This window comes from Caretta caretta, chromosome 24, assembly GCF_965140235.1.
Source record: "Caretta caretta isolate rCarCar2 chromosome 24, rCarCar1.hap1, whole genome shotgun sequence".
Taxonomy (NCBI): domain Eukaryota; kingdom Metazoa; phylum Chordata; order Testudines; family Cheloniidae; genus Caretta; species Caretta caretta.
Window position 1 is genome coordinate 16,234,365 of NC_134229.1, and position 21,109 is coordinate 16,255,473.

The 21,109-nt window shown below is 59.2% G+C and overlaps 1 protein-coding gene across 1 annotated transcript; it reads right to left on the bottom strand.

The window, feature by feature from the left end:
• Nucleotides 1-421: 421 nt before the first annotated feature.
• Nucleotides 422-20,228, bottom strand: ATP4A (ATPase H+/K+ transporting subunit alpha). The gene is made up of 23 exons (XM_048828378.2): nucleotides 20,217-20,228; nucleotides 17,365-17,502; nucleotides 16,439-16,498; nucleotides 15,416-15,619; nucleotides 14,012-14,125; nucleotides 13,590-13,724; nucleotides 13,191-13,308; nucleotides 12,176-12,444; nucleotides 9,751-9,949; nucleotides 9,327-9,436; nucleotides 8,685-8,819; nucleotides 8,200-8,392; nucleotides 7,672-7,847; nucleotides 7,332-7,468; nucleotides 6,568-6,718; nucleotides 6,114-6,282; nucleotides 5,722-5,876; nucleotides 5,333-5,456; nucleotides 4,747-4,892; nucleotides 4,131-4,264; nucleotides 3,499-3,600; nucleotides 2,915-3,006; nucleotides 422-825 (listed from the first exon to the last, which is right to left on the bottom strand). Exons 1-23 carry the CDS (start codon nucleotides 20,226-20,228, stop codon nucleotides 797-799), a joined length of 3,102 nt encoding a protein of 1,033 aa, XP_048684335.1. The 3' UTR covers nucleotides 422-796.
• Nucleotides 20,229-21,109: the final 881 nt, after the last annotated feature.

Genomic DNA, 21,109 nt, shown 5'->3' on the forward strand with positions numbered 1-21,109 from the left:
CCACTGGGCCAGCTCCCCTGGGAACACAGGGAGGCAGGACGCCCGTCTGTCAGCCCCTCATGGAGCATTTTCCTGTCCTGGGTCTGTGAGATGCAAGCGAGGGAGGTCTCCCAAGTCTGGGTGAGCTGGGAATTGATGTCTGTCCGGCCCCCTGTGTCCTATCGCTTCAGAGAGAGTCTGGCTGAAAGCCAACGCTACCTAGCCACGCCTGCCGTGGAAACCGGGCGTCTGCTAAAGCTCCCCCACCCCAGCAAGAGGAAGGGTGAGCAGTGCCTGACCAGTGGGAAACTGAGCGATATGGAGAGAACCCAGGAGTCTTGCCTCCTAACCCCCCCTCTGCTCTAACCACTAGACACCACTCCCGTCCCACAGCCAGGCAGAGAACCCAGGAGTCCTGCCTCCCACCCCCACTCTAGCCCTTCAACCCCACTTCCCTCCCACAGCTGGGGATAGAACCCAGGAGTCCTGGCTCCCAGCTGCCCTGCTCTAACTACTAGACCCCACTCCCCTCCCAGAGCCAGGGGTAGAACCCAGGCGTCCTGCTTCCAACTACTCAAAAAGAGCCAGCAAGGCCTAGCTATGAACTGATGCGAGTGGGCCAGTCTTGTTCCCTCCATGGCTGGTGCCCCTGACCCAAGGGGTTTGCATTCTCCAGTAGTTTCCAGGTTGGTGAAGCAGGGACCGGGAACATGGTGTGGGCGTCTGTATCTCTTTTGCTGCACTGAGGGGGTGGTGTAAGCCCTGAGATGCTGCAAGAGGCCGGGGGCAGCAGCAGCCGTGGGGCAGAGCTTTGCCTTTAGTAGTAAAGTTCTTTGTCCCACCAGCCTGTGGAAAAGAAGAATGAATAATACAGTGAGATTGCTGGAGCTGTGGAGGATCCCAGTGTTAGAGCGTGTCACTGGGGTAGCGATGCAGCCATCTCTGGGGTGGGGCAGCTGGGGAACAGCTGCATATAACGCTGCATGGGCGCAGCTTGCCCAGGGCTGAGATGCAGCCACCTCTGGGGTGGGGCAGCTGGGGAACAACTGCATATCACGCTGCATGGGTGTAGCTTGCCCAGGGCTGAGATGCAGCCACCTCTGGGGTGGGGCAGCTGGAGAACAGCTGCATATAACACTGCATGGACGTAGCTTGCCCAGGGCTGAGATGCAGCCATCTCTGGGGTGGGGCAGCTGGGGAACAGCTGCATATCACGCTGCATGGGTGTAGCTTGCCCAGGGCTGAGATGCAGCCATCTCTGGGGTGGGGCAGCTGGCGACCAGCCGCACCTGACGCCAGACTGGGATGACGCACGGTGCCAGAATACGCCTCAACCCACGCACTACTGCACGACAGTTTTTACAAGGCCTCGTGCGGTAGCACTGAAAAACTCAGGATTTGCTGGGCAATAACACGGTGGCAGATGGCCTGGAGGTGCAGTTAGAAACACAAGCCGAGCTACTGACCCAAAGGTTGTTTTCCAGAGAAATCTGGGGAGCGGCCAAACCAGTTCCTCCATGACAAAGGGCAAGTAGCCACCTGAGCCTGCTGTGAACAAGGCTGATGGGCCGTTACCTGGTTCTCAGGGCAGTGGGCGGTGCAAAAAAAAAAAAAAAATCTATATTTTTAGCAAAGAGCCAGCATGGAGTTTCCTTTCTTCCCCAGCCGGCTGCCGCCTGGCTCCTCACTGAAAGCGCTTTGCCCTCGGGGTAGGGTGACCAGATGTCCCGATTTTATAGGGACAGTCCCCAGTTTGGGGGCTTTTTCTTATATAGGCACCTATTACCCCACACCCCCTGTCCCGATTTTTTACACTTGCTGTCTGCTCACCCTACATGCGGGGACTGGCCTATAAAACGAAGGGGCAGCTGCCCCACGACACCCCATCTCCCGCCCTGCCCTGCGCTCTCTGCCCCAGGAGAGAGACAGGAAATTGGCTCTGGACTCGAGGTGGGGGAGGGGGTGTCCCGTCCTGAAAGCTGGTCAGCAATCTGCAGGGCAGGGAGCCCCCGACACGGTGCGAATTACTCTTTCATGGGTCTCCTGTGGTTCTTCGCAGCACGCGCTATTAAAACACCATGCGATCGAATCTGCAGCACTGCAATCAATGATTCTGCTATCGTTTGCTCGGTTAGGCCTTCGGAAACCTCGTCTCTTGGGGCCATTTCTCATTTTTATGCCTCCTTAACGTGGCCTCACTTAAAAGCGGTCTCTCTGGCTCGTGAATCAGCTGGTTTTCCTGGTTTAGCTAATCCCCCCAGTTTAAACGGAAGGGTTCGAATAACTGCGGGAGGCAAAGCCGGCACATGGGTCCCTTAAAGCAGGGGGTTTTCAAACTTTTTTTCCATTTGAAGACCCCTAAAAACATTTTGAATGGAGGTGTGGACCCCTTTGGAAATCTTAGACGCAGCCTGCGGACTCCTGGGGGGTGTGTGCGGCCCACAGGTTGAAAACCATTGTCTTACAGGAATAATGAACTTAAAAGAGTTTGTACTGTTGAGGAGAGGACCAGGCAGGGTGGGACAGGCATTTCTGGGGGGGAATCTAAGACTGGGGGGGTGTTGGGGTCACCCCGCCGTATAACCCAGGCTGGGGAGAGCCAGGGGGTGGCTTGCAGGCTGCTGTTACATACAGACATGCCGGTGTGGTTTGCACCGTTTAGATTGTGAGCAGCCCAGCTGGGAGCTACTTCAGCAAGGCATTAAAGCACCCAGGGTTGCAGGATAGGGGAGACACAGCAGCTCATTAATCTGACTTGTACCCTGATAGGTTATATTCGCCCGGTGCAGAGATGCAGCCACTTCTGGGGCAGGGCAGCTGGGGAACAGCCGCACATAACGCCACATGGGGATGGCTCCCCTGGCCCTGAACCGCAGCCCCTTCTGGGGCAGGGCAGCTGGGGAACAGCTGCTCGCGCGATCTCTCGGTTACTCACTTCCGGGGTGCCTGCGGACTCCGAGCTTTCGGATTTCATCATAGACGAAGATGAGGATGCCGTAAGGCAACGGCACCAGCCACCACTGGAATCTGGATAGGAGCCAGGAGAGAGACCTTAGCCACGGAGAACGAGACGGCAGCACCTACTCAGCCACAGCGCTGAGCCCTTAGCGGTCGCTAAGCCAGGCTGAAGAACCAACGCTGGTTTCTGGAGCGGCACAGTGCCCTCCAGGGGCATCGGGGCCAGCCCTGCCTGCCTGGGGAGAGCCCCCACCCTGCCCCCCGCAGCACAGCGCCCCCTAGTGCCACGTTGGGGCACCGGGTCCAGCCCTGCCAGCCGGGGAGAGCCCCCACCCTGCCCCCCGCAGCACAGCATCCCCTAGTGCCACGTTGGGGCACCGGGTCCAGCCCTGCCTGCTGGGGAGAGCCCCCACCCTGCCCCCCGCAGCACAGCGCCCCCTAGTGCCACGTTGGGGCACCGGGTCCAGCCTTGCCTGCCAGGGGAGAGCCCCCACCCTGCCCCCCGCAGCACAGCGCCCCCTAGCGCCGGGCTGAACCAGCAGGGGGTAGCCCAGCTCTCACCGGATGGGCATGAAGTTGAAGATGTTCGGCATGCCGGGACAGTAGCACAGGAAGCAGCCCAGGCAGAGCTGGAACACGATGGCGATCACCAGGATTTTATTCCTGCCACAGAAGCAGACCGTGAGCTCGGGTGAGGCCAGCGAATGGCAGCTGCCCCTGGCTGACACGCTCTCCGTGCAGCTGAATAGGCAGGACCACCCAGTCGCCAGTGATACAGGGACACCCGAGACCAAACCCCCATCTTGTAGCGTCTTACACCTGGGAGGATGCTAGCGAATGACTTGCTCGGCACTGAGATGCAGCCACCTCTGGGGCACTGCACCTAGGGAACAGCTGCACAGTGACGCCACACGGAGGTGGGTGAAATGCAGCTGATTCTGGGGTGGGGCAGCTGGGGAACATCTGCACATAACCCTGCATAGAGCTGGCTCATCCGGCGCTGAGATGCAGCCACCTCTGGGGCGGGGCAGCGGGGGAAGAGCCGCACAATGACACCACATGGGGATGGTTCGCCGGGCGCTGAGATGCAGCTGACGCTGGGGGAAGGTAGGCAGCTGGGGAATGGATGGAGAAAAACAGGTCGCCTGCACTCCTGGGTTCTCTCCCCAGTGGCCTGCGGGCTCCCTGCTCACCTGAAGAAGCCCTGCTGGAAGACGGAGAGACGGCGAGTCTTGCGGATGAGGACATCTGAGATCTGACACATCTCGATGCTGATGAAGAAGACGGTGTAGCAGGTGTATTCCTGGTACAGGCGCTGCCCAAATGTCTGAGGGTGGGGACGGCGACCAGTCAGAGTCAGCCTCCACCACCATCCACATGGGGAAAGACCCCGTGCCCCATTCCCCAGTCCCCTGAGCCAGCCCTGGGGCCAGATCGGAGATGGCGCCCCCTAGAGGGGAAAGGCGCTGAGTGCCATTCCCTTGAGCCAGCCAGTCTCCTGCCCGTACACTGACATTCAAGAAGGAACCACCCTGGTATCCCAGGCCTTGCTTCCAACCTTCCCGCCCTGGGGCGAGGGGTTGGACCCCCACACACTGAGATTCACAGTCCAGACCTCCACCACGGGAGCTAAAGTTAACAGAGGTCTCTCCAGTAGACTGGCAGCAGCAGTACGGCTGTTATCCTCTAGGTGGGGCTAATGGAGTCGCTCCATTCCCCAGCGGCAGCAGTACGGCTGTTATCCTCTAAGTGGATCTAGCTGCTTCATTTCCTGGCAGCAGCTGTTATCTCGGATGGTCCATCACTCACCCACTCCTGCCCGTAGCTGTCCTGCAGGTCCTGGAGGTGGTCATTCTCCCACTGGGCCCGCAGCCCCACGCAGAGCAGGGGGAACCAGCCCTCCTGGGCCATGGCCGTGAAGTAGTCCGTGAAGCCGGCGAAGGACTGGATGGCCCCTGGGCAGGTGGGGGGAGGGAGGAAAAGCCATGAGGGTGGGATGCCCCCGGCACCCTGGGGACTTGGTGCTGCCCCCTGCTGGCTCCCAACAGGGTGGGATGGGAGGCAAAGCCAGCTGTGTGTGGCTCCACCCATGAGTTCTAACAGGGAGGCGGGATGAGCTCTGTTTGGCCCCGCCCCTGAAGTCCAGCCCCACTGCCCATATGTCAGAGCCACCCCTTGCCCCCCAAATCTGACCCAATGTCAATCCCTCAAAGAGGGTTAATTAATGTGGGGAAGCCACCAGAACTAGAGGTTCATATATGGTGAGCTATGAAAAAGGGGGGACAGAGGGTTCAAACTGGATCCTCCGGCTCCCAGGCCCCCCTGCTCTACCCACTAGGCTCCACTCCCATCCCAGAGCTGGGGCTAGAACCCAGGCGTCCTGCGGGGGACGCACCTATCTGGAAGTAGGAGTACACAGCCAGGGCTTCGTTCACCAGACGGTCGCGTCGCGGGTTTCGGGGCTTCAGGTGCATGATGTCGCTTTCAGCTTTCTCGTAGGCCAGGGACACCGAGGGGAACTAGCAGGGAGAACGAGAGAGACTCGCGGGGCTGAGCTGAGGAACCCAGGTGTCCGGGAGAGTGCCCCCACCCAGCTGCCTGCAGCACAGCACACCCCTAGTACTGCATTGGGACATCAGGGCCAGCCCTGACTGCCAGGGGAGAGCCCCCACCCTGCTCCCTGAGGCACAGTTCCCCCTAACTCCATGCTGGGGCATTGGGCCAGCCTTGACTGCCAGGGGAGAGCCCCCACCCCGCTGCCTGTGGCCCAGCACCCGTACTCACAATGTCAGTGCAGAGCTCGATGAAGAGGATGGTGATGCAGCCCAAGGGCAGGGGGACGCTGACCGTGATGTAGATCAGATACGGGGTCAGCTCCGGGATGTTCTTGGTCAGGGTGTACGCGATGGATTTCTTCAGGTTGTCAAAAATCAGGCGGCCTGGGCAGGAACACAGCCCGTCAGAGCACCCCCTTCCCGGGGAGACATCCGAACCTCCCCCCGGTACCCTCCGAACCTGTCTTGGGGAGAGCTCCCAATTGCTTGGGAGATGCTCTCAGCCCCTCTTGAGGTCCCAGCTGCATTGTCAGTGCCCCCCACACCCTGGGGAGAGCGCCCCCTGCTGGCCCCCAGGCTGCCTGGCCCATTTGGAGTCTAAGCCCCCCGCTCCATGAGCACCTTGCTCCACGCCGGTGACAATGGAGGCAAAATTGTCATCCAACAGGATCATGTCGGCCGCATTCTTGGCAGCATCAGAGCCAGCGATGCCCATGGCCACCCCGATATCAGCCTTCTTCAGAGCCGGGGAATCATTCACCCCGTCACCTGTCACAGCCACAATGGCACCCTGTGGAGGGGGGACAGGCAGGTCATGGGGGTGGGGGACACGGCGGAAGGGAGGGAGAACATTGGGGGAGGGTGAAAGAAAGAAAGAAAGAAAGAAAGAAAGAAAGAAAGCCATAAAAACACAATAAAATGAACAATAAAGAAAATATGTGAAAGCCAGAGAAAGCAAAGAAAGAATATGAAAGAAAAGCGAAAAAGAAAGAAGGACCGTGAAAACCAGAGACGAAGGACTGAGCACAGGGCAATAGGCAGAGGGAGCGGGTGGGTTAGCTCCTGGGTGCCTCACCAGTTTCTGACAGCTCTCTACAATGATCAGTTTCTGCTGGGGGGAGGTCCGCGCGAAGACCATCTCGGGGTGCATCTTCAGGATCTCAACCAGCTCCTCGGTTTCCATGTCCTTCAGCTGCCCCCCATTCACCACGCAGGCCCGGGCCTCCCTGGGGAGGGAGAGAGAGCCCCCACTGCTGAGCCACCCCACACAGTGACCCCTGGGGAGGTGCCAACTTTTCTCGGAGCCGGTGGGTACTCGCACCCCCTCCGCCCCCGGCCCCGCCCCCATTCCAACCCCTTCCCCAAAGTCCCCACCCCAACTCAGCCCCCTCCATGCCCCTATTGGACCCCTCCCCAAATCCATGCCCCGGCCCCGCCTCCTTCCCTGCTTGCGCCACTTTCCCCCTCCTCTCTCCCAGCACGGTGCAAGCCCTGGGAGCCGGGGCAGAAGCAGGATGCAACGGCGCGCTCAGGGGAGGAGGCGGAGGTGAGCTGGGGCGGGGGGATGGGGAGCTGCAGAGCACCCACCAATTTTTCCCTGTGGGTGCTCCAGCCCCAGAGCACCCACGGAGTCAGTGCCTATGCCACCCACACAGCATCCCCTGCAGCACAGAGCCCCTTGCTGAGAAACCCCACACAATGCCCTCTGCTGAGCCACCATGCAGGATTCCTGGGTCCTATCCCTGGCTCTGGGAGGGGAGTGGGGTCTAGGGGTTAGAGCAGGGCGGGCTGGGAGCCAGGACTCCTGGGTTCTCTCGCAGCTCTGGGCAGGGATCTCACCACTTGTTGACCTGCTCCACGGGGATGCGCATCCTGGCGGCGATGTCCTCCACTGTCTCACTGCCCTCCGAGATGATGCCCACGCTGGCCGCAATCGCCTTGGCCGTGATGGGGTGATCTCCAGTCACCATGATAACCTGGGGGTGAGGGAAGGGCGTCAGCGCTCCAGGTGGCAGCTTCAGGGAGGGGACTCTGGAGCTGTGAGCTTCCCCAGGACAGTGTCCCAGCAGGGGTGGGGGAGGGGACTCTGGAGCTGTGAGCTTCCCTGGGGCAGTGCCCCAGCCAGGGTGGGGGAGCGGACTCTGAAGCTGTGAGCTTCCCCGGGGCAGTGGTGCCGTACCCGGATTCCGGCAGTACGGCACTTCATGACGGCGTCGGGCACGGTGGCGCGGGGCGGGTCGATCATGGAGATGAGGCCGGCAAAGCAGAGCCCACTGGTGGGGAAGTTCATCTCCTCTGTGTCGAAGGAGAAGCCGCGTGGGAACTGCCCTGGGTCCAGGTACAGGTGGCAGAACCCTGCAGGGAACAGGGCCCGTGAGGGGTGGGGCACTGGGGTTCCCCCCCAGCACCGCAGTCCCACGTGCCCCATGCCCGGGGATCCTCCATCCCCCTTAGGACTGGGAATTCCCCCCCCGATCCGCCCACCTGCCCTCCACACCTTGGGGGGCCTCCAGCCTTGGCCCCATGAGTCCCACGCACAGAGCCCCCCACCTCAGTCCCACGTGCCCCACACCCGGGCACCTCCCGCTCCCTAAGCCCCCACCCGCATCCATGACCCCCACCCTTACCCAGCATGCCCACCCCCAGCCCCCATCCATGCCTCCTTACCCCTCACACCCTCCCCCAGCCCCCATCCATGCCCCCTTACCCAGCACACGCTCTCCCAGCCCCCCCAGGTCCATGTACGCCGTCTGGAATGCCTCCTTCCACTGCTCGTCCAGGGGCAGTTCCTGCCCCTTGATCATGATGGTGGCGCAGCGCTCCAGGATCCGCTCCGGGGCCCCCTTCATCACCAGCAGGTACCGGGGGTCCCGGGGGTCCTCCAACTCATGGATGGACAGCTGTGCGGAGAGCAGGAGGATCAGGACTCCTGGGTTCTATCCTTAGCTCTGGGAGGGGGGTGGGGCCTAGTGGTTAGAGCAGGGGTACTGGGAGGCAGGACTCCTGGGTTCTAGCTCCAGCTCTGGGAGGGGAGTGGGGCCTAGTGGTTTGAGCAGGGGACTTGGAGTCAGGACACCTGGGTCCTGTCTCCCTCTCCTGGAGTCACTACATCCGCTGGTAGCAGTAGAAGGTTCTTATCCTCCTAACTGGAGCTGAAGGCCTAGCAGGACCAGGACGCAAACGTCTGCTGACCTGGAATTTGTTGGTGGAGTTGAAGGGGATTTCACAGGCTTTCTTATAGCGCTCCCGGTACTCCATGACGTTCCCCAGCGTGATCTCGGAGAACTTCAACAGCGCCGTCTCTGAGGCGTCTCCAATCACGATCCTCTGGAGAAGGGAGAACAGGTGAGTGGAATCTGGACTCCCAAGCAGTGCTGAGATGCAGCCACCTCTGGGGTGAGGCAGCTGGGAAACAGCTGCACATAACAGCACATGGGGATGACTCTCCCAGCGCTCAGCTGCAGCCGCCTCTGGAGCGGGGCAGCTGGGGAACAGCCGCACAGCGACAGCGCTGCACAGTTATGGCAGGGAAAATAATGCCACATCTAAATGAACGCTCAGGTCAGAGGCACAGTGGAATTATCCTGAGCTGGAACAGCAAGAGAGAAACTGCCTGATTTTTGAGACTAGAGTCATGAGATCTTTTAATGACCAGCATGAGAGCGCCCCCTGCTGCACCCCCTCCTCACTCTGCTCCCTGCAGCACAGCGCCCGCCAGGGGAGAGCGCCCCCTGCTGAACCCATTTTGTATGTCAGATCTAAGTCCCCATTAAATGATAGGTGGTCAAGCTGTCTATATTGCCAGTCTCGTCTCTCCTGCATACTGGGCCGTACCTTGGGCACCGGCATGTTATCCTGGCCTGATTTGAAGAAGGCTCGATTGCAGAGAGACACAATCTTGCACAGAGCTCTCCATGTCTCCGATGACTGATCGAAGCTCTGCCCTGAAGGAGAGAGAGATTGATATAACAGCCGAGGAGTTCCCTGTCCCGCTTCCGACCTGAAATGTCCCAAAGCACCAGAGAAGCAGGGACGACTTGCCGGGTGCTGAGATGCAGTCACCTCTGGGGCGGGGCAGCTGGAGAACAGCCACACATAATACTGCATGGGAAAAGCCTGCCTGGTGCCAAGATGCAGCCACCTCTGGGGCGGGACAGCTGGGGAACCACTGCACATAACACCGGAGTGGGACAGCTTGCCCGGCGCTGGGATGCAGCCACCTCGGGATGGCAGCAGCTGGTTGAACAGTGTCCCATACCTGACTGGTCCTCTGTGGTGTCAGCCGTGTGAATCTGGTTGTCGAACCAGAGATGGGAGACAGTCATGCGGTTCTGGGTCAGGGTACCCGTTTTGTCGGAGCAGATGACAGAGGTGGAGCCCAGAGTTTCCACCGCCTCTAGATTCTTCACCACGCAGTTCTTTCGAGCCAGACGCTTGGCTGTGAGTGAGAGACAGACCTGCCAGGGGAGGAAGGGAGGGAGGGAAAGGAAGAAAGATCAGAGTCAGCATAAACAGCAAAGTATATCAGATGTGAGACCAGATCACTCAGTCAGTAGGAATGCTTCACAAAATCTGGGTTGAATCTGGTATAAAACTGGATCAGAGTCAGTCTAAACACGGCACGCAATCTGGACTGGATTCAATTTGAGACTAGAATCAGAGTTAGTGTAAACATCATTATGCAAAATCTATACTAGATGCAATGAGAGACTAGATCTGAGCTCATGTGAGCACTGTAGAAAACTCAAATTGGATTGGAGACCATCTAAACACAGCCTGAAACCTGGAATGGAATCGGGGTAAATCCCGATGGAATGCTGCACCCAGTCTAGACCGGGGTTCTCACAAGAAATTCTTGCTGGTGGCCGCACTGACAATTTTTTTCTTAAAATACTTAATTAACTTGAGGAAAAACGACTAAATATGCACATAGACATGTCCAAATCATTGTCATTTATTTATGTAGGATTTTTTTGCAGACTCAATAATAATGTCCAGTTCTCTATTCTTCACGGGACCTAAGCAGACTAGAAACACAAATAAGGTGCTTTGCCCATTCTTGTCTTTTGTTGTTGTTTCTTGTGGTTTTGGTTGCCTTTTCAAAAAAGACTTGTTAGCTAAGGAAGTCGGCTGCTGTGAAAAGTGATATTTGTATGTTTGTTAATATCACTTTTCATGGCAGACTTGCTAGCTAGCTGGGAGGCTGTGAATGGTGATATTAACAACCGTACAAATATCAATTTTCATAGAAGGCTTACTCAGCCCTGGCAAGCCAGGGGACAAATTAAGCCCTGGATGGGGAGGTGGGAAGGGAGCCAGGGGGCAGTGGGGGGAGGATGGTGGGCCAGGGAGAGAGTGGGGGCTGGGCGTAATGGTGGGGAGGATTGTGGGTCAGGGAGGGAGTGGGGGCTGGGGGTAATTGTGGGGAGGATTGTGGGTCAGGGAGGGAGTGGGGGCCAGGGGTAATGGGTGGGAGGATGGTGGGCCAGGGAGATAGTGGGGGCCGGGGTAATGGGGGGGAGGATGGTGGGCCAGGGAGATAGTGGGGGTCAGGGGTAATGCGGGGGGAGGATGGTGGGTCAGGGAGGGAGTGGGGGCCAGGGGTAATCGGGGGAAGGATGGGGGGCCAGGGGCAGTGGGGGGGCAGTGAGCCCAGGGTCCAGGGCCAGACCCCGAAGCCCTGTGGCTGTGGGCAGGAGCCCACCACTGCAGCCTGCTACTGCATGGCTGGGTACAGGGCCGGAGCCCGAGCCCGAAGTCGCACGACTGGAGCCTGCCCCCTGCTGCCCCAGGGCTGAAGCCCGAGCCTCACCACCCCCAGGAAGGTGGGGCCTAACTGGCCGCCTGCTTCTCTGGCATTTGTGGCTCCAGAGGGGGGAAGGGACCAACCCCTTCTGGTGGCCCTGGGGGAGAGGCACTGCTCTGAGCCCTCCCAGTCGCAAGAAAAGCCCCTGGTGGCCACATTTGAGAAACGCTGATCTAGACTGGATCTAGTGTGGAACTGGATTAGGAGTTGGTCCAAATACTGCAAAATCCGGACTGGATCTGATGTGAGACCGGTCCCTGAATACTGTCTGAAAGAATCTGAATCTGGATCCATTATTGGACCAATATGAAATGATCTTGGACTCAAACTATTTATAAAATCTGGACTGGATTCACTATAAAACTGGATGAGAGCCAGTCTAAGTATTGTATATAACACAGAATCCAGTGTTACACCAGATCAGAGTCAGTCTAAACCCCACAAAACCTGAACCGGATCCAGAATGAGGCTGAAGACCTAGACTGAATCCACGCTGAAACTGGATCGGAATCAGCCTAAATGCTGCACAAAACCTGGGCTGGACTCAGTACAAAACTGGCTCAAGGTCAGCCTAACCACTGCATTAAATCCGGTCTGGATTTGGTGTGAGGCCGGATTGGCATTAGTGTGAAAACAACGTAAAACATCGACCGGCACCTGCGCAAAGCAAGATCGGAGGCAAACTATGTATAAAACCTGGACCGGATCTCGTGTGAGACTGGATTGGAGTCAAGATGAACCTGAAAGAAAACCCGGACTGGATTACTTGTGGGACTGGATTGAAGTCAGGGTGAAGCTGGCACAAAACCTGGACTGGATCCCTTGTGAGACCAGCTCGGAGTCAGGACCCTGCAAGGGCTGGTCAAGGGGGACTTACCGTGACGGTGGCCAGCAGCCCCTCAGGCACGTAGGCCACCACGATGGCCATGAAGAAGACCATGGCCTTGAGGAAGGGGTAGCCGATCACCATGGCGACGACGAAGAAGGTTCCCCCGAAGAAGATGGCCAGGCCGGCGATGATATCCACAAAGTGCTCGATCTCGATGGCGATGGGTGTCTTCTCGTTCTCCACGCCCGAGGCCAGGCTGGCGATGCGCCCGATGATGGTGCGGTCTCCGGTGTTAACGATGATGCCGGTGGCGGTGCCTGAGGGAGGGATCCGCTGAGATGCAGCCACCTCTGGGGTGGGGCAGCTGGGGAACAGCTGCACATAACAGTGCCCAGGGAGGGCTTGCTTGGCACCGAGATGCAGCCACCTCTGGGGTGGGGCAGCTGGGGAACAGCTGCACATAACAGTGCCCAGGGAGGGCTCGCTTGGCACCGAGATGCAGCCACCTCTGGGGTGGGGCAGCTGGGGAACAGCTGCACATAACAGTGCCCAGGGAGGGCTCTCTTGGCACCGAGATGCAGCCACCTCTGGGGTGGGGCAGCTGGGGAACAGCTGCACATAACAGTGCCCAGGGAGGGCTCGCTTGGCACCGAGATGCAGCCACCTCTGGGGTGGGGCAGCTGGGGAACAGCTGCACGAAACAGTGCCCAGGGAGGGCTCTCTTGGCACCGAGATGCAGCCACCTCTGGGGCGGGGCAGCAGGGGAACAACCTCACAGCAACACGGCACAGTGATTTAGGACAGGATGTGAAGGAGAATCTTGTATTCAGTTGAAACCACAGGAGGGAATTTAGAGACAGCGCCTGCCACTGAGCCGTCCCACACTCCACCCACGAACGGGGCCAGCCCTGACTGCCGGGGAGAGCCCCCCGCCCCGCTCCCTGCAGCACAGCGCCCCCTAGTGCCATGCTGGGGCATTGGGGCCAGCCCTGACTGCTAGGGGGAGAGCGCCCCCAGCTGGGTCTCCCCTTCACGCGCCAATGGGACCCTTCCCTGCTGGCACCTTCCAGGCACATGGTGGAGAAGAAGGCGATGTTCCTGGTCTCCAGGGGACTCTCGTGGGTGCACTCGGGGGCTCTGGTCTGGGGCTCGGACTCCCCTGTCAGAGATGAGTTATCCACCTGCAAGAGAGAGCCCAGTGGGTCAGTGCCACCTTGAATCCCCCCCTTGCCCCAGCTTGGAGGCCTCTGGCGTGGATGGCAGGCTGTGGGGGGGGGGGGGGTGAGGGAGCAGGCCCAGGAGTGTGGGGGAAGATCAATGGGTGCCCAAGTGATCAGCTGGGCAGATGGATAGGAACCGTCCAGCAGGAGGCAGAAAAACACACACACACACAGAACGTACCCCATGTTCCCCCACCCCCATGCCCATCTAAGGCAGAACCCACCCCACCCCCCCGCCGCACCTTGCAGCCCTGTGCTGAGATGATCCGGACGTCGGCCGGGACCCTGTCCCCGCCCTTGATTTCCACCAGGTCACCCACCACCAGCTGGTTGGCGTTGATCTGGAATTTGTCCCCGTCCCGAATCACCGTGGCTTGCTAGGAGAGCGAGAAGAGTCAACGTTAACCTTAGAGCTCCAGCCACACGGGGACGTCTCACGGTGAAGGCTCGCCCAGCGCTGAGATGCAGCCACCTCTGGGGTGGGGCAGCTGGGAACAGCAGCACATAGGTATGGCTCTGCTTTAAGCAGTCCCCTCTCAGAGCTAGGGATAGAACCCAGGAGTCCTGGCTCCCAGTCCCCCCGCTCTAACCACTAGACCCCCACCCCCAGTGCAATGACTGGGGTATGAATGGCCTGGATTCCCCTCCCAGCCCTACTGCTTACCTGTGGCACAAGATTCTTGAAGCTGGCGATGATATTGGTGCTCTTGAACTCCTGGTAGTAGCCAAAGCAGCCAGTCACGACCACCACAGCGATGAGCGCAATAGCCAGGTACAGCTGCCCAGGGGGAGGGCACAGGGAGAAAGGTTATTACTCATCACCTGGCCCAGCGGTGCCCCCTGCTTTGCCAAGCTGCCTGAGTCTGCAGAGAGCCTGGGACAACCCGCTCCCCTCCCAGAGCTGGGGAGAGAACCCACGAGTCCTGGCTCCCAGCTCCTCCCCCCACCCCCACTCTAACCACTGGACTCCACTCCCTTCCTAGACTCAGGGATAGAACCCAGGAGTCCTGGCTCCCAGCCCCCCCCCCCCAGTCTAACCCACTAGACTCCACTGCCCTCCCGGAGCCAGGGATGGAACCCAGGTGTCCTGACCCCTCCCCCGAGCTCTAACTCACTAGATCCCACTCCCCTCCCAGAGCCAGGGATGGAACCCAGGTGTCCTGACCCCTCCCCCGAGCTCTAACTCACTAGATCCCACTCCCCTCCCAGAGCCAGGGATGGAACCCAGGTGTCCTGACCCCTCCCCCGAGCTCTAACTCACTAGATCCCACTCCCCTCCCAGAGCCAGGGATGGAACCCAGGTGTCCTGACCCCTCCCCCGAGCTCTAACCCACTAGATCCCACTGCCCTCCCGGAGCCAGGGATGGAACCCAGGTGTCCTGACCCCTCCCCCAAGCTCTAACTCACTAGATCCCACTCCCCTCCCAGAGCCAGGGATGGAACCCAGGTGTCCTGACCCCTCCCCCGAGCTCTAACTCACTAGATCCCACTCCCCTCCCAGAGCCAGGGATGGAACCCAGGTGTCCTGACCCCTCCCCCGAGCTCTAACTCACTAGATCCCACTCCCCTCCCGGAGCCAGGGATGGAACCCAGGTGTCCTGACCCCTCCCCCGAGCTCTAACTCACTAGATCCCACTCCCCTCCCGGAGCCAGGGATGGAACCCAGGTGTCCTGACCCCTCCCCCGAGCTCTAACCCACTAGATCCCACTCCCCTCCCGGAGCCAGGGATGGAACCCAGGTGTCCTGACCCCTCCCCCAAGCTCTAACTCACTAGATCCCACTCCCCTCCCGGAGCCAGGGATGGAACCCAGGTGTCCTGACCCCTCCCCCGAGCTCTAACTCACTAGATCCCACTCCCCTCCCGGAGCCAGGGATGGAACCCAGGTGTCCTGACCCCTCCCCCGAGCTCTAACTCACTAGATCCCACTCCCCTCCCGGAGCCAGGGATGGAACCCAGGTGTCCTGACCCCTCCCCCAAGCTCTAACCCACTAGATCCCACTCCCCTCCCGGAGCCAGGGATGGAACCCAGGTGTCCTGACCCCTCCCCCACACCATGGGGTACCCACGTTATCCGCGCTGGTCAGGTCTCCTTGGCCGCACTGGATGCCGAAGGCTATGAGGCAGATGGCAGCAGCCACCCACATCAGGCACTGCAGCCCCCCGGCCAGCTGGCGGGCGAATTTGACATATTCAGGGGTCCCCTTGGGGGGTTTGAGCTCGTTGGGGCCATCCCGGAGCAGGATCTCTCCTGCCACTGTGCTGTTCATGCCCTGGATGCAGATAGAGAGAGTGTCCCATGTTAGCTGGAGCCACGCCTATGCTATGTGGGGGCGTGGCTATAAAATGGGGTGGAGCTACTTCACAGGGGCGGGGCTTCAATAAAGGTGTAGGGCTATGAGAGTTTCTAGGATCTCCAGAATCGCCTTTGTCCAGGCAGTTTCCTGTCTGTAGCTTCTCCACCTTTTCTCAATTTCCTCTCCAGAGATCAACATGCACCCAGGGCCGGACGGAGAGCCAAGGCCCCAGCTCCAGGAGTCAGCAGAATGCTGCAGGATCTCAGCTTTCATTAAAAAAATTTAAGCCAGGTTCTAGCTCTTGTGGTGGGGGAGAAAAGCTCTGAAATGTGCCCGATGCCTGTCTGAGTTTGCAGAGAGCCTGAGCTGATTGCTCAGCAAGGGCTGAAAACAGCACTATTTATGGCAGTCTTCCTCCCACTGTCTGGTGTCCCTCTCACCCCAACTGGGGCACTGCCCTCAGGAAGCTCATAGCTCTGGAGATACCTTCTAAACCTGGCTGGGGCACTGCTTAGAGGAAGCTCACAGCCCTGGGGACAAATCATAGTCTGTCTGAATACACGGGGGATTGAAGGAGGAGCCCCCAGCCCAAAAAGCAGTGGCTCTCAAAGCCTGGTGGGGATGGGCTACCCTGTAGAGGGCATGGTCACCTTCGGGGGGGGGGGGCACAGCCAGAGAAGGTGTGCTGTACTCTAGCCCCTGGGCTGTACTGGAGCAAGGCATCTGAAGTAAATGGCACCCAGGGCTGGCTTGAGAGGCACAGACCTACCTGGCCTCCATCTTGGAGGCCCTTACCTTGTTCACGTTGGTTTGGTACTTCAGCTCCAGGTCTTCCACTGAGAGCTGATGATCATCCTGGAGGAGAGAAGGGAGCCCAGAGTGGGTGAATGGGCTGCCCCAAGCATGACTGACGCTGCCTGGGTCTGCCGAGAGCCTGAGCCCATCGCTGGGAGAGGGGGGAGCTGCCCCAGGTGTGACAGACACAGTGACACTGCCTGAATCTGCCGAGAGCCTGAGCCCGTCGCTGGGAGAGGGGGGAGCTGCCCTCGGTGTGACTGACACAGCGACGCCGCCTGAGTCTGCCGAGAGCCTGAGCCCGTCGCTGGGAGAGGGGGGAGCTGCCCTCGGTGTGACTGACACAGCGACGCCGCCTGAGTCTGCCGAGAGCCTGAGCCCGTCGCTGGGAGAGGGGGGAGCTGCCCTCGGTGTGACTGACACAGCGACGCCGCCTGAGTCTGCCGAGAGCCTGAGCCCGTCGCTGGGAGAGGGGGGAGCTGCCCTCGGTGTGACTGACACAGCGACGCCGCCTGAGTCTGCCGAGAGCCTGAGCCCGTCGCTGGGAGAGGGGGGAGCTGCCCCAGGTGTGACTGACACAGCGACGCCGCCTGAGTCTGCCGAGAGCCTGAGCCCGTCGCTGGGAGAGGGGGGAGCTGCCCTCGGTGTGACTGACACAGTGACACTGCCTGAGTCTGCCGAGAGCCTGAGCCCGTCGCTGGGAGAGGGGGGAGCTGCCCTCGGTGTGACTGACACAGCAACGCCGCCTGAGTCTGCCGAGAGCCTGAGCCTATTGCTCTGAGATGGGGGGTTGTCTACAGCTGCCTCTAGCTCCACACAGAAGCTAACAGTTCTACTACTACTGCCAGCGGCTTGAGCAACAGAGCTTTGTGCGAGGCCCATGTTCGAGTCTTGCGGCTGCCCCCAGTCTGACTGCCCCTACTCACCACGTCCATCTCTTTCTTCATGCTCTCCAGCTTCTCCTTCTTCTTCGCCGCCTTGTTCGTCTTCTTCTTCTTGATCTTCACATCCACGGCACCATCGCCCTGCTTCTCCATCTCCACCGAGTACATCTCGTATTGGTCCTGTGGAGAGGAGAACAGCCCTGCTGCTGTCGGCCTTTGGGGGAGTTGCTCCCTGAGCTCGACAAGTAGAGGGCGGCGCTGAAGGGACCCAGTTGGGTCTCTGTGCAAGATAACAGCCCTACTACTGCTGCTGGTAGGCGATAAGGCATCTCGATGCCTGGGTATTCAGCTCAGCAGCCCCTGGGGTCTACGCCTGGCTCTGTGAAGGGAGTGGGGTCTGGTGGTTAGAGCGGGGGGGCTGGGAGCCAGGACTCCTGGGTTCTCTCCCTGGCTCTGGGAGGGGAGTGGGGTCTGGTGGTTAGAGCGGGGGGTGGGGGGGGCTGGGAGCCAGGACTCCTGGGTTCTCTCCCTGGCTCTGGGAGGGGAGTGGGGTCTGGTGGTTAGAGCGGGGGGGGGGGGGGCTGGGAGCCAGGACTCCTGGGTTCTACGCCTGGCTCTGGGAGGGGAGTGGGGTCTGGTGGTTAGAGCGGGGGGGCTGGGAGCCAGGACTCCTGGGTCCTGTAGCACTGGTTCAGATGACTTCACATCCCTTTGTTCCTCCTCAGGCACTGCATCCAAGAGGTTTGCTGGGGCTCGTAGCGTGTGCCCAGACGCGAGGGGTGGCGCGGTTCACCTCCTTCTCTCATTGACAGCGGTTCTCTAAGCCATCAAAAGGCTGGTGTAGAAGGGAGAGTGCCCCCTATTGCACCTGGGTCGCCTAGCACAGCGTCCCCTAGCGCCGCCCTGGGGCATTGGGGCCAGCCCTGAGTGCCAGGAGCCCATGGAGTCCTCTGGCTGCGAAATGTCCAGCCATGTGGGAGTCTCACAGCTGGGCCAGTTGTTCCTTGTGCGGCCCCCAGGAGGCGCCGTTTATCTAACTCGATTACACCCCCGGCCACCTCCAATTGGAAAGTCAAATAACAAAACAGATGGGTGCTTGCTGTGAAATTAAAAATTTCAAAGTCCTCTATCCATTCCTCCTCATATACACCATCTATCCATCCATCCCCACGTACCCCCTCTATCCATCCTTCCCCATACACACCCTCTATCCATCCATCCCCACGTACCCCCTCTATCCATCCTTCCCCATACACACCCTCTATCCATCCATCCCCACGTACCCCCTCTATCCATCCATCCCCATACACACCCTCTATCCCTCCATCCCCACGTACCCCCTCTATCCATCCTTCCCCATACACAACCTCTATCCATCCATCCCCATGTACCCCCTCTATCCATCCTTCCCCATACACACCCTCTATCCATCCATCCCCATGTACCCCCTCTATCCATCCTTCCCCATACACACCCTCTATCCATCCATCCCCACGTACCCCGTCTATCCATCCATCCCCATACACACCCTCTATCCATCCATCCCCATGTATCCCCTCTATCCATCCTTCCCCATACACACCCTCTATCCATCCATCCTTCCCCATACACACCCTCTATCCATCCATCCCCATGTATCCCCTCTATCCATCCATCCCCATACACACCCTCTATCCATCCATCCCCATGTACCCCCTCTATCCATCCATCCCCATACACACCCTCTATCCCTCCATCCCCACGTACCCCCTCTATCCATCCTTCCCCATACACACCCTCTATCCATCCATCCCCATGTACCCCCTCTATCCATCCTTCCCCATACACACCCTCAATCCATCCATCCCCATGTACCCCCTCTATCCATCCATCCCCATACACACCCTCTATCCATCCATCCCCACGTACCCCGTCTATCCATCCATCCCCATACACACCCTCTATCCATCCATCCCCACGTACCCCCTCTATCCATCCTTCCCCATACACACCCTCTATCCATCCATCCCCACGTACCCCCTCTATCCATCCATCCCCATACACACCCTCTATCCATCCATCCCCATGTACCCCCTCTATCCATCCTTCCCCATACACACCCTCAATCCATCCATCCCCATGTACCCCCTCTATCCATCCATCCCCATACACACCCTCTATCCATCCATCCCCACGTACCCCCTCTATCCATCCATCCCCATACACACCCTCTATCCATCCATCCCCATGTACCCCCTCTATCCATCCATCCCCATACACACCCTCTATCCATCCATCCCCACGTACCCCCTCTATCCATCCATCCCCATGTACCCCTTCTATCCATCCCTCCATCTCCATTCGCCCCCTCTATCCATCCATCGCCATACACACCCTCTATCCATCCATCCCCATGTACCCCCTCTATCCATCCATCCCCATGTACCCCCTCTATCCATCCTTCCCCATACACACCCTCTATCCATCCATCCCCATACACACCCTCTATCCATCCATCCCCATGTACCCCCTCTATCCATCCATCCCCATTTGCCCCCTCTATCCATCCATCCCCATACACACCCTCTATCCATCCATCCCCATACATACCATCTATATATCCATCCCCACATATCCCCTCTATCCATCCATCCCCATACACACCCTCTATCCATCCATCCCCATTTGACCCCTTCTTCCATTCATCCCCATACACAGTCATCTCACTATTCATCCATCCAGCCCCACATCCTCCCCTCTATCTATCCATCTATCCATCCATCCATCCATCCCCATATACCCTCTCTATCCACCTATCTATCTAGCCCCGTACACACTCTCGATTTACCGAGCTGTCCACAAGGAGACCCAGCACCCTGGCATCTGGCCCCTTCCCACTGCAGCCCGGCCCTTACCGCTTTCCCCATCCTGGCTCTCTGGGTGCCCAGCCGGTGGGACACTCTGGGGACGGTGGCCGCGCTGGCAGAGGGACGGCTGCACAGCTAGTGCTGGCAGTCCGGCCCGGGCAAGCACCCGGGTCCGGCAGGGAGCCTTTTATGCTGTCCCAGGGGACCTTCCCCACCCACTGCGGACGCTGCGGTGCCATGGCTGGGCCCCCCTCGTGCGTGAGCCTTGAAGTCACAGCCCAGGAGCCGATAACCTTGGCGGGTGGAGAACAAAACACTGCGATCACCTTGGGATGACCCCCGCGGGGAACCAACGCGCCTGGCGCTGGTGAGGACCAGCAAGGTGACACCCCCCTGGCTTGGGAGAAAGGGACACAGCCCTCCAGCTGTGGGGGCTGGGAGCCAGGACTCCTGGGTTCTCTCCCCAGCTCTGGGAGGGGAGTGGGGTCTAGTGGTTAGAGCGGGGGGGAGGCTAGAAGCCAGGACTCCTGAGTTCTATTCCCAGCTCTGGGAGGGGAGTGGGGTCTAGTAGTTGGGGGAGGACTGGACTGGAACTGAGGGGACTGGAACACATGAGTTATGAGGAGAGGCTGAGGGAGCTGGGATTGTTTAGCCTGCAGAAGAGAAGAATGAGGGGGGATTTGATAGCTGCTTTCAACTACCTGAAAGGGGGTTCCAAAGAGGATGGCTCTAGACTGTTCTCAATGGTAGCAGATGACAGAACGAGGAGTAATGGTCTCAAGTTGCAGTGGGGGAGGTTTAGGTTGGATATTAGGAAAAACTTTTTCACTAGGAGGATGGTGAAACACTGGAATGCGTTACCTAGGGAGGTGGTAGAATCTCCTTCCTTAGAGGTTTTTAAGGTCAGGCTTGACAAAGCCCTGGCTGGGATGATTTAACTG

Coding starts and splice junctions, on each gene's coding strand:
- ATP4A (XM_048828378.2), bottom strand. Junction 14,126..15,415: donor ACCTGACCAGCGCGGATAAC/GTGGGTACCCCA, acceptor CCCCCTGGGCAG/CTGTACCTGGCTATTGCGCT. Junction 8,820..9,326: donor ATAACATGCCGGTGCCCAAG/GTACGGCCCAGT, acceptor TCCCTTCTCCAG/AGGATCGTGATTGGAGACGC.